Source organism: Lepidochelys olivacea (assembly GCF_965140295.1).
Source record: "Lepidochelys olivacea isolate rLepOli2 genome assembly, chromosome: 18".
Lineage (NCBI taxonomy): Eukaryota > Metazoa > Chordata > Testudines > Cheloniidae > Lepidochelys > Lepidochelys olivacea.
In genome coordinates this window covers 27062624-27076089 of record NC_140428.1, presented here as the reverse complement: position 1 = coordinate 27076089, position 13466 = coordinate 27062624, and the positions used below count along the sequence as shown (strand labels likewise).

At 39.6% G+C, this 13466-nt stretch overlaps 1 protein-coding gene across 1 annotated transcript in view; it reads left to right on the top strand.

Moving 5' to 3' along the window:
* Positions 1 to 13466, top strand: part of WRAP73 (WD repeat containing, antisense to TP73) — a 28577-nt gene continuing 15111 nt past the window's right edge. Inside the window, exons 1-3 of the mRNA XM_084651624.1 lie at positions 1 to 333; positions 3886 to 4038; positions 4627 to 4743. Of these exons, the coding sequence (XP_084507750.1) occupies positions 265 to 333; positions 3886 to 4038; positions 4627 to 4743 (339 nt within the window). The 5' untranslated portion in view covers positions 1 to 264. The remainder of the gene's footprint in view (positions 334 to 3885; positions 4039 to 4626; positions 4744 to 13466) is intronic.

Below are 13466 nucleotides of genomic sequence, written 5' to 3'. Positions count from 1 at the left end.
GGGTTTGAATCGGGCTGCGGGTTCACCCCCCCCCCCCCCGGCCCCGGGAGTCGCGGCCTGGCTCGGGCCCCGGCCGCGGCTCTGTGCGAGGCCGCGTTGTCAGGGGAACGGGGCAGGCCGCGCTGGGGCCTGGCTGCCCCGAGCTCCCCCCTCGGCCCGGCTCCCTCGGGGCCTGGGTGACGCCGGCCGCTGCCCCGGGCACTGGGGCCGCGGGGCCCGCGCACCGGGCCGGGAGCTCCCCGCGGCTGCTCTCCGGGGCCCGCCATGAATTTCTCGGAGGTGTTCAAGCTCTCCAGCCTGCTGTGCAAGTTCTCGCCCGACGGGAAGTACCTGGTGAGTGGCCCGGCGCCGCGGCTGGCCGGAGACCCGCAGCCCGGGCTCTGCAGGGGCTCGGCTGGCGTGTGCCGGGCCCGGCTCCCCCTGACACACACCCCGGGGTCGGGCTGGCCCCCGGCGCTTCTCGTTCTCCCACCTCCGGGGGGTGGGTTTCGGGCCGCGCCCCCCCGGCTCCTGCCTTGTGTGCGGTGGCTGCCTGGTCAGGAAACCGGCCCCCGGCCTGTCCCCAGCCACCAAGGAGCCTCTGCCCGTAGGTATGGGCCTCCTCTCAAACCGGGGGTCGCGGGGCTGCTACATGGGGGCGGGGGGGTCGCGAGCTGCCAGCCTCCACCCCAAGCCCCCTTTGCCTCCAGCATTCATGATGGTGTTAGATGGACAGAAAGTGGTTTTAGTTCACGAGGGGGCCGCGCTCCCCGACTTGCTGTGTGCAAGAGGTCACCCGGGCAAAAGCTTGAGAGCCACTGCATGAGATCCTCCTGTAGAACCGGCTGAACTGACGGGCAATGTGTAACTAAAGTGAGAAACGATTTGTAGATGCATGTGGGTTAGTGAACCTCTAGCCGAAAGGTATTCACTGCGAATAGGAGACTCAGCTTTGTTTTTTTTTTTTTTTTTAAAAAAAGGAATTCGAAACAAAGTACAAGTGAATCTGAGAGTGACTGATGTCTAGGGAATCTGTCATCAGGGCAGAAAACAGTCAACAGGGGTCTTGCAATGTAAAATGTAATTGTTCTATCAAATAGTAAATGTCTTTTAAAATGTAACATTTTATTTTGATGAACACACTTTTTTATTCTGAAGGTAGTGATCTTGTAGTGATGTTCCTAACTAGTGATACATTTGATATAAACACTTTTGTGTGAAAATTACATGTGGAAATAATGCATCATTAGTAGAACTGTTGAGACTCATTAAATGCATTCAAAAGCAATGTTAATATTGATCACAAAATTTAAGATTTTACTAGCAAAAACTAAATTTAATCTTCCTGGGATATTGTATATTTCTGTTAACCACTTACTTATTAAGGGGCTTTACCAACTTTTTTTAGTTTCCTAATAAAACTATTTAAATCTTGAGTAAAATTTGCATTTATCATCCGTTCCTATACCCAGTGTATATAACCAAACAACAACAGACATGCACCTAACTTTGCTGCTGCTGTTAATAACCTTTTAATGTACAATCAAAGTATTGTATAGAAAATTAGTCACTAAGATTGAACTGTTTTAATGTTCCTCAACCCTAGATATTTCATTACATACAAACAACCCCCTCCGTTGTTGTTGGTTTAAGGGAGAGTATGCTTACAGCCATTAATACTGTGTGGATTTTAGTTAATGAAAAACGATCCTTCACGTACCTTACAATATTTTTTCATTGTGAGTAATAGCAGCCGTTATAAAAAAATATATAGAAACGTCTGTATTGGCCTTCGTGCTTTTTGAAGCGACTGACTTTTGTCTTGAGAGGCAGTAATTATTGGGGGGAACGGACGACACACCCCCTTGTTTTGCTTTGTGTAAGAATTAGCTGTAAGTTTAGCAGTAGGAATCCATAAATGTATTGTTCAAATGAATCTTAAAAGCCACCATTTTACTGAGCTTTTTTTCGAAAGCTGCGTGGAAAGGTAACCTGATCCTGCAGCTATGGCACCGCACTGAGTCAGGAGACCTGCGGTCTGTTCCCAGCTCTGCCACTAATTTGCTGGGTGACAATGGGCAAGTCACTTCACCTCTCTGCCTGTGGAGATTTCCGCTCCTTCCCTTTCCGCCTTGTCTAGATAGATTGTAAGCTCTGTGGTATGTAGGGACTGCTCTACAGTGCCTAGCATAATAGGATCCCAATGTCAGTTGGGGCCTCTGGGTGCTACCATAATAGTGAACCTGAGGGAGAGACAAATAGCAGATCACTTAGTCTTTTGCAATCAAATCCCTGTACTTTGTGAGCTGGTTTCTATACTGCAGGTGATAAAAAAGCATGACTAACTTTTTTTAAAAAAATTAGTTTTAGCAAAACAATTTAGTGAACAGTCTAGTTACAATATATAACCTTCTCTAAGTTTTAACTTCTATTTTGCTCTGACCGTAAAGATAATGTCGTACAGTATTAAGTATTATAGTAAAAAGAAAAGGAGGACTTGTGGCACCTTAGAGACTAACCAATTTATTAGAGCATAAGCTTTCGTGAGCTACAGCTCACTTCCTCAGATGCTGTATGACTAACCTCAAATTGGTTAGTCTCTAAGGTGCCACAAGTCCTCCTTTTCTTTTTGCGAATACAGACTAACACGGCTGTTACTCTGAAACCAAGTATTATAGTGACACCTACTGGTGATCAGTTTCTTCATTACTTGCAGTTACTGTTCATTAGTTTCTTCATCGCATAAAACTTCACTTTGAACCTGACTGACTGTCAGACAAGATCTCAGCCCAAAAATTGAATGTTCAGGATCAGGCTTGTTCCCAGTGACATCATTGGGACCAAGATGTGCCCCTCAGTGTTTTATTTAAATTAAAAATTACAAATATTTCTAATGCACTGGTTTAGTTATGAGTCAAAACAAAAAATTGCAAAGTTTAGACCCATTGTCTGTATTGTTTGAAGACACTTTTTAAAATCTTGAGGCTCTGATCCTGCTATGAGTTCAGTTGTGCAATTGCTTACATGTGTGTTACTTCACTTGCATGTTATTCACTTACTCCAGAATAAGGCTGTAGCCAATTTTTCATTAAAAGGAAAACATGAAATGGAAGAAAAATAGTTTTAAGAAGTAGGTGCAATTGACTAGTATAAATAGTAGTAATGGAGCAAACAGATATTTTTCCTTACTTATATAGGCCCTAGTCCTGAAAATACTTAAGCAGCTGCTTAACTTTTATGACTAGTGTCATTATAATAACCCATCCCTTTTTTTTGTTTACTTTATGCATTTGATGATGCTTTCTGTATAGTCAGTTTACTGAGTTTTAAGGGCACAGCAAAATGGGGGGGGGGAGAGGGAGAAAATAAACATTTTAAAATAAGAAAATTGACTCTGAAGTCACAAATTTACTGGGGGAAAGTCAGGGACATGTGCAATATCTGAAGCTACTTTAATTCATTTTTGAAATTGACTAGATTCAAGTTGATTGTATCATCTTAGAAAACAGTTTTTGTGATAGAAATGTTTGAAAACGTTTTTGTACTTTAAATGTAAAACAAATTTAGTACCTTTTTAAAATAAAAAGTTTGGCCTGAAACCAAACATTTCTATCCTTCAGCCTTAAACACATAGGTGAGTTTTGTAAACTCTTAACAAATACATTAAAATCATCTAATGTTTGCTTTGGATTAATCTCTATTCACCTTCTTTTGCAATTGGTTGTGTAGCTCATAACAAACCTACAAATCCAAAAGTATAAATCCTGGTGCATCCAAAACATCTAAACTCTAGATCAGTGTGGTAGAGAGTGAATGATGCAGCTCAAGTCCTGGCACTCTTAAGTCTCAGTTAATAACTCTGATATGGGTGCGTCAGTTAAGCAGTTTATTTTTGTTTGCATTCAGGCTTCGTGTGTGCAGTACCGTTTGATAGTTCGAGATGTGAACAACCTCCAGATCCTTCAGCTGTATACTTGCCTGGATCAGATCCAGTACATAGAGTGGTCGTCAGACTCTCTCTTTATTTTGTGTGCCATGTATAAACGAGGGATTGTTCAGGTAAGTACAGATACAGCATGGCATATTGTTTCTGTCTAAAATTTACTAACTACTAAATTGAGAACTTCTAATGTCAAGCACTAATTGAGTGTTTTTGCCAAAGTAACTGATACTCTGATTAATAACACATGGTTTGAAGAAAGTCGAGGTTGCTACTGTTTGTCAAAACCTTGATTAAAAGGTTATTTGTTAGTCTGAAGATAAATAACATCAGAATAAAAACACTTGGAGCAAATGTGTAAAAACAAAAGCTGCTACCAAGTATCTCATATATCTGTTATTTCAGAAGAAAATAAATACATGCAGACTCTTATTAAAGGGAGCAAAAGCTTTAAAAAGGATGGTATTCAGAAAACATGACAGAAGAAAATATGCTTTATGACTTGTGTTAATGCACAGAGATGTGCAGCTTACTTTTGTAATGGGATCCAGCACCAGTCCTTCATGGCCAAAGGCTTTCAAAGGTTTCCTGACCCCTTGGTATGTGTTGATGGAATTTTCTTTCTTAGCTGTAGCGTGGCTCTGTGATGAGAGGGAGGTTTTGGTGTGCTAGTCAGTTTGCTGCACTGACTAGTCTCTCTGACCTAGGTCTGGTCCTTGGAGCAGCCAGACTGGCACTGCAAGATTGATGAGGGGTCAGCAGGATTGGTGGCTTCGTGCTGGAGTCCGGATGGTCGTCATATTCTCAATACAACTGAGTTTTACGTAAGTGTGAAGTCATGATTGTTCTGTAGAGTATCCTATTACTGCCTGCACACCGCATCTAAAATAGCCTAGAGCTCTTAAAGCTGTAGTGTTCTATTAATCAATGTATATGCACATTTTTTTCCTTGTTTTAGATCATTCTGATTTAATCACCGCTTAGTTCTTTTACAGTTTGCTTTCTAATTTTTTTTGGTGAAAAGGTGGAATACTGAACACTCATGCCTTTCAAAATGAAATTATGCATTTAAAAAAAGATGTTAAAGAACTGGCAAATGTGACCAGAAATTCAAATTTGGGCAAAAAAACAATACACAAACTTTTTTCCAAAATCTGTGAACAGAAATGTTTCTAAAACTCTAATGGGAACAGTTATTTTTAAACAGATTTCCTCCACTAAGGCATTAAGAGTATGAAATTGATAGTAATCTATCTGATTTTAATCATCCAAGCTGAGGGATGCAAAAAGTAAGCATGAAAAGTAATACATAAGCAGAATTTTTTTAAAATATAGTTCAAGTAATTTAGTGTGATCCGAGTAATATAGGTTTACGGCATGCTTTTTAAGTAAGAGTGCCCTTTTAAATAAAAATAAGGCAATGCTGTTTAGATAAATTACTTCTAAGACTTAGAACCTGACCTGCAGAAAGTTCCACATATGCTTAACTTTACTCATGTGATTAGTCTTATTGATTTCAATGGAACTTCTTGCAGGACTAAAATTAAACATGTATTAGTGCTTGTAGGATAAGAGCCTTAGTCTGGAATCCTAGCCAAGATATGACACTGAGTTTGGTCAGTATGAGCCTGCTTCAAAGCTCATTGAAAACAGTGGGAGGGGTTTCATAGGTGTTTTCAGAACTATATGATTTGATCAGAGCTCAGAGCAGTAACAGTAATAGTGAAAAGAAGCTAAGAACTAAATACAGTAAATTTGCCTTGCCACTGTACCTGTTCTCTGAATATTCATAAACTTCATATACCAGGGTTGTCAGACCAGCAGCTTTTACCAGCACTAAATTCACTTTTTAATCCAACAAATTCATAGTATCTGTGTGCTGCAAAATTCTTTAATGCTTATGGAGATTTCACCTGTCTGGATATGAGTATCTTTTTAGAGGTAAAGGTGAGGAAATGACTTGAGAGGAAAAATTCACTTCTTCATTCTACACAGTGGACCTTGATTCCTATATCTTGTTTGTTTTTTACATGTATGAAATTCCCATTATCATCCATGGGAGAAGCCCTGTGCTGGCAGGGAGAGCAGAATATTGGAGTTGGTATCTTTGCTGTGGATATGAGAAGATGATTTTGTGTGTGGATGGTAGAGAGTTAATGCAAGCCTGGAATGCTAACATTTCTAAGTGAGTGAGAGAGTGAAATTGAATACAGCCAGAAAATATTTCATGACCCACACACTGGGATTTTTAAATGAGTTTCACAAGGGAGTTTTTGGTGTCCAGTGTAGAGGGAGAACAGTTTTCTGACTATAAATCAGCACTTCCTTTCTTTTTCCAGGGGACTGTGGTGACTACACAGTGATGAATCCAGGAAAGAGTTTCCCCATTTTGGTTGTCCTTGGTGGGGATAAAAATGAGTCCGGTTGTTCAAACTAAAGACAGACACATGTCTAATAGGCAGGATTGTTGTAGTTTGAGTAACCAAAACTGTGGGCGGCTCCTGCTGCTGCATGCTACAAGTAGGCTCATAATGGCACATGCATGCGGGGGTGGACTAGTGAGTATTTTTTTTTTTTTTTTTACCACCTATCAGAACTCAGTTTGACCCGACAGGATTTCATTTAAGCCTTTGCCAAGTTGGCATCTGTGCTAGGATAGGTTTTCTCTCCAGCTGTAAACAGGTTGCTAAATTAACTTGTGTCAGACAGCTGCTTGGGTTATGCTGGTGTCTGTGTTGTGTTTACTCTCTAGTATGCTATATCCATAGTCTCTACCGGGACAGACGGTGTTTGAGACAGGAAATAGCAGGATACTTAATATCATCATATTATGTACATTATCAAGTTCAAGGATCATTTGAAGGCTTTAAAGGTTCTGTGTTAACCCACACTGCTCAGATTTGGTAGTCTGACATTTTAATATAGAACCAACTAATTATGACTCATACTTGTAATTCTTCAGGTCAATATATATGCTCCAAAATGGGTTCACTAATATTTTTTCATGTTATTTTAAACACATTGTAGTTTAAAAAAAAAAAAAAGTGATTGTGGTACTTTGTTTCTAGCTACTTGTGTGATTTATAACTCTCTCTAACTAAACTGCATTATTTTCATAGTGGGTGTTCTGTATGGTATATGAATTATAAACAAAGTATATAGTTCATAACACTGATTTTTCTGATCTGATCGGCGTACAAGAAACCAACATCTAACTTAAAATAAATGGGAGACTTTTCCATGAATACTTTGAAGTCCGTTACTGCTCATGGTGTGCAAACTCGGTAGTGGATACAGCATAATGCTACATGTCTCAAAAAGGTATGTATCTAAGATCAATGCAAATCTGAAAATGTTTCAGTTTATACTTGTTTCATTGCAAATGAGAATCCTTCATACATATAATACACCATATATCTGAGACCAAACATTATGGCATAGTATCCAGTAATACAAAATGCTACAGGTAAATGGAATCATAGGACTGGAAGGGACTTCTAGTCCAGTCCCCTGCACTGAAGGCAGGACTAAGTAGTATTTAGACCATCCCTGACAGGTGTTTCTCTAACCTGCTCTTAAAAATCTCCAATGACTGAGATTCTAACACTAATATCTAACGCTTCACACGAATGATGCAATCAAAACATGCAGAATGGTACACAGGTCAACTCAGTGACACGGTCTTACTGGAAATAGAGTATAGAAAAGTGCTGTACCTATAATTTTTTTTTTTTTTTGCTGAGTACTGCCCAGCATTGTCATTGGTATGGGTATTTATGGTATATTGAGTTTAAACAAAGCTGAGCACAAATCCCTAACTTACATATTTTCTTTTTTGTGTCTTGTTTTGCTGCCTAGTCTTTTTAATTGAAGTTAGCCTACACTTTATTGACTAAAGGTCCTGGAAAACATTAATCCGTGGTCAGCAACTTTTTGATCATTGGATTTGGTCCACTGAATCCAGCGTCAGCCACTGTATCTCATTACAGATAACAGCAGAAGAGATACTATTTCCATCAAACTTCTAAAAGCAGCAGTTGATAGCAAATATTTAAATAGGTGTGAAAAAATAAGATAATTAGCATTACAAAACATTGAGTACTATTTTACATAAGGAATGTGTTAACAAGGGATACCATTTTATGTAACTGTTGGATAAAGAACCAGCTATATTAGGGATGACAAATGGTAATGTTTAATGAGTCCCATACAATTACATCACATAATGGTGAGCAGACAATTTTTTTAAGTGCTTAAATACGAATACTAGAAGTCTAAATGTGAAGATGAAGTGCCGTGTCGTGTGTTTAAATGAGGATATTGACATAACCAGCATCACAGAAACTTGGTGGAATAAGGATAATCAATGGGACACAGTAATACCAGGGTATAAAATATATCGAAAGTACAGACTAAGTTGTACTGGAGGGGGAATGGCACTATGGTGTAGAGTCAAATGAAGTAAAAGTCTTGCTGACCACCTGACCAGGATGCTGATAGTGACAGTGAAATGCTCAGGGAGATTAGAGAGGCAATAAAAATAAACTCAGTAACAATGGAGAATTTCAACTATCCCCATATTGACTGGGTACATGTCACCTCAGGACAAGATGCAAAGATAACGTTTCTTGACACCTTAAATGACTGCTTCTTGGAGCAGCTAGTTCTAGAACCCACAAGAGGGGAGGCAATTTATGATTTAGCTCTAAATGGAGCACAGGATCTGGACCAAGAGGTGAATATAGCTGAACCGCTTGGTAATAGTGACCATAACATAATAAAATTTAACATCCCAGTGGGGAGGGAGAGGGCAAGGACACCAAAGCAGCCCACCATGGTAGAATTTAATTTGAGAAAGGGGAACTACACAAAAATGAGGAAGCTAGTTAAACAGAAATTAAAAGTTACAGTGCCAAAAGTGAAATTCCTGCAAGTTTAATGGAAACTTTTTAAAGACATCATCATAGAGGCTCAACTTAAATGTATACCCCCAAATTAAAAAACGTAGTAAAAGAATGAAAAAAGTGCCACCATGGCTAAACAACAAAGTAAAGAAGCAGTGAGACAAAAAGGCAAAAAACTTTTGAAAGTAGAAGTTTAAATCCTATTGAGGAAAATAGAAAGGAGCATAGATTCAGGCAAATGAAGTGTAAAAATATAATTAGGAAGGTCAAGAAACTTTGAGTCTTTAGCTAGCTGTTCTTCAAATTCTAACAGCAAAAAAATTAAGTACATCAGAAGCAGGAAGCCTGCAAAACAAACAATTTAACACTCGAGATGCTAAAGGAGCACTCAAGGAAGATGAGGCCATAGTGGAGAAACTAAATGAATTCTTTGTGTCGGGCTTCACAGCTGAGGATCTGAGGGAGATTCCCTAACCTGAGCCATTCTTTTTAGATGACAAATCTGAGGAACTGTCCCAGATTAAGGTGTCATTAGAGGAAGGTTTGAAACAAATTGATTAATTAAAACAGTAATAAGTCACGTGGACCAGATGGTATTCACCCAAGAGATCTGAAGGAACTCAAATATGAAATTGCAGAACTACTAACTTTGATACGTAACCTATCATTTAAATCCACTTCTGTACCAGATGACTGGGGGAGCTAATGTGATGCCAATTGTTTTAAAAGGCTCCAGAGGCGATCCCAGCAATTGTAGGCTGGTAAGTCTAACTTCAGTACAAAGCAAATTGGTTGAAACTATAGTAAAGAACAGAATTATCAGACACCTAGATGAACATGATTTATTGGGGAAGAGTCAACATGGTTTTTGTAAAGGGAAATCATGCCTCACTAATCTACTAGAATTCTTTGAGGGGGTCAACAAGCAGTGTACTTAGATTTTCAGAATGCCTTTGACAAGGTCCCTCACCAAAGGCTCTTAAGCTAAGTAAGCTGTCATGGGATAAGAGGGAAGGTCCTCTCGTGGATCAGTAACTGGTTAAAAGATAGGAAACAAAGGGTAGGTTTTCAGAATGGAGAGTGGTAAATAGTGGTGTCTCCCAGGGGTCTGTACTGGGACCAGTACTGTTGAACATATTCATAAATGATCTGGAAAAAGGGGTAAACAGTGAGGTGGAAAAATTTGCAGAGGATACAAAACTACACAGTCTGCTTTGGACTTAACTATCTTGAGAAGACCTACAAAAGGATCTCACAAAACTGGGTGACTGGGCAAGAAAATTGCATTTATCAACACTGAATTTCATCTGCCAAGTAATGCACGTTAGAAAACATAATCCCAACTATACATATAAAATGATTGGGTCTAAATTAGCTGTTACCACCCAAGAAAGAGATCTTGGAGTCATTGGCGATAGTTCTCTGAAAACATTCATTCAATGTGCAGTGGCAGTCAAAGCTAACAGTATTGGGAATCATTAGGAAAGAGAGAGATAATAAAACAGAAAATATATTGCCTCTTTCTAAATCCATGGTATGCCCACATCTTGAATACTGTATGCAGATGTGGTCGCCCCATCTCAAAAAGGATATATTGGAATTGGAAAAGGTCAACAGAAATTTTAGGAGTATGGAACAGCTTCCCTATGAGGAGAGATTAATAAAACTGGGACTTGTTAGCTTGGAAAAGAGACGACTAAGGGAGGATATGATATAGTTCTATAAAATCATGGCTGGGGTGGAGAAAGTAAATAGGGAAGTGTTGTTTACTTCTCATAACACAAGAACTAGAGGTCACCAAATGAAATTGTTTTAAGCCTGCTGCCTATTAAACAAAAGGAAGTATTTCTTCACACAGTGGACAATCAGCCTGTGGAACTCCTTGCCTGAGGATGTTGTGAAGGCCAAGCTATAACAGGGTTCAAAAAAGGATGGCTAAGTTCATGGAGGATAGGTCCATCAATGGTTATTAGCCAGGATGGGCAGGGATGCAAAACCATGCTCTGAAGTGTCCCTAGCCTCTGTTTGCTGGAAACTGGGAATCGGCGACAGGATGGATCACATGATGGTTACCTGTTCTGTTCATGCCCTCTGAAGCACCTGGCATTGGCCACTGTTAGAAGACAGGAAGCTGGGCTAGATGGAGCATTGGTCTGACCCAGTATGGCTGTTCTGGTGGTGTTACTGTATATATTTGTGAGAATATGATGTATACAAAAGGTGCAAAAACTGTTGTGGCTACACTTAAAACAGGAAAGTCAAGGAATGCAATGGTTATGGTCTTCATAGAAACATTAAGTTATACGTATTTCATTGTCTTTGTGTATTTAAGTTACATTTAATAGTGTATATGTATGAGAGTTAAAAGTTCCTAGGGACTCTATTGCATTCCCTGGTATTTTGTAATGATTTATTTAAATGTGATCTTAATGCTGCATTAACAAAGTTGGTTTTGTATGTAATGTCTTCAGTTTAAAAAACAACAAACCCCCCACCCAACCACCCATACCTGGTCATGTGTTGTGTAACACTTACTAGGACAGCAACAGAATCTGAAAAAACAGTGGATGAGGGCAGAAGTAACAAAACAAGATGGATATGCAGGGCTTCATCCTGCAAGCCTTCTTCAGATGTGAGGAGCTTTCAGGCTTGCTCTTCTAGCTTGCATTGCTAGGAGGATTGTGGAGTGGGTGGGTGGGTGTCAGTGAGACAGTCCTCCTGTAAATTGTCTAAGCAGCTGGCCAGGCTGGGACACTATAGACTCTGATGATATAAAAGGCGTAACCCTTTATTAGGGTCTGCCACCATCTTTGCCAGCTGTCAGCTGAGCATACTCCCATGTGCTTTCAGTCACTTATAACTTTTGTTTAGCTAAAAGTTCCCCTTTGTGTCACACACTCATAGCAAAGGCACTAGTCCAAAATAAGGGCTCATTACATGCAAAGTTTGCAGCTTGATTTTTATCATCCAGGGTGCATTGAGCTGATTTCCAGTTGTTGATGCTTACAGCAGCCTTCAAGGGTGAATAGAAACTGAACAGTGATTCTCCTAATGGTGCTGTGGGGTTCCATGTTTCTGTTTCAGTGACTCCAGATCACTCTAGCTTAATTTAAAATCTAAAAGATGTACTTCTAATTACCAGCTCTACAAACTCAGCCAGGAATCTGAAAGTCAAGCTGGATTCTTTCTGGCTCGCTTAGAAATCGTAGTTAGTTAGTTCTCACGAAATGGAATAGAAATCTGGTCAGTCTCCTGTAGTTATATTTGTATTTTTTAGTAGGGATAAAAAGTAGTGTGCTCACTTTACCTGCTATAGGAAATGGCTCTAACTCTGAACCGGGCGTGGGTGCAGATCCACAGAGAGAAGTGACCATTGTCTGAGCAGAATGGCACTTTCAAGCCTATTGCTGTATTACTAGAACAGCCTGGTAGCATCTGCCAATGGGAAAGCGGATACTATGCCAGATATCTTGCATCTTATGATGACGTCCTTCTGTCTGCATGCTCCACAATGTGGGAGTGTATGTATCTCGAAGAGAACTCGGCTAGAATGTAAGGAGGGGGAAAGTGGATGTTTGTAATTAGCTATATAGTACAGATTGTACATGTAACACTAGGATATTGTCATATCCCACCCATCCTGCAACTTATGCAAATTTGGTATGTTCATTTTGTTCAAATTATTGTAGATAATTCACTCCCCTGATTCATAGGAGAAGGAAGCTTTAGGTTTCCATTCTTTTTTTCATTGTGACTCCCATGTTTACCAAAGTACAATACAACAATCAGTAACATTAGTTCATCCAGTATTTCCATTAGGAATCCTATTTTATGAACTGCATATTTCTGTGTTTTCTAGCACAGTCAGGGGGTTAAGATGTCAGTAAACCTATTGTAAATTACAGCCACAGTGTTAAAAAGTGTGCTTTTTGTGCATATTGGCGCTAATCCTTAGTAATTGTAAATGGCTATATTGGTTGAAAAATACTTTCTGTCAAGGAATGTGCCCTGAATAATCCTCTGAAATCCTGTGCTGACAGACACAGCTATGGAAGGAGGCCTTGTGACCCAGTCAAGTCTGGGACGAAAGTTGACGGTCACTTGAGATGCAAGTTTGTTTAAAAGTGTGTGGCTTTTTTTTTTTTTTTTTTTTGGTCTAGTGAAAATCACCAGTCTCTCACCTGCCTAAAGCTGTCAAAACTGGGATGAAATCTCTAACCCAGCACTGGACTGTTTATCACGTTACTATCTAAATACTTTTTTATTCTCAGCTGTTTTTAAGCTATTTTAAAAATGCTGCTGCTTTTGGTTTGTTTTTCCACTGCAAAACAACAGCTGAAAACTTCCTGGACAGCATGACCATTAGGATTTGAGTTTGACATTTCACTTAGTCCAGTCATCCGCACTAAAGAGAGAACATCTTGGAATGGTTAGTAAAGAAATGCTTGCAGTTGATCAAATCAATTTTTGCTTCAGGGAAAAACTTTTTTTTCACAGAAAACTCCATTTGTTAAACTTTAAATGGCTGTTTTTACCTTTTTTCACATGCAGTGAGCACTGTACTCTGTTCCTTCCCTTCTTTGTTTCATTGATAGCAGAGACCATCTTTCTTGTGTAGTTTTCATAGAGGTTTAGGGCAAGTA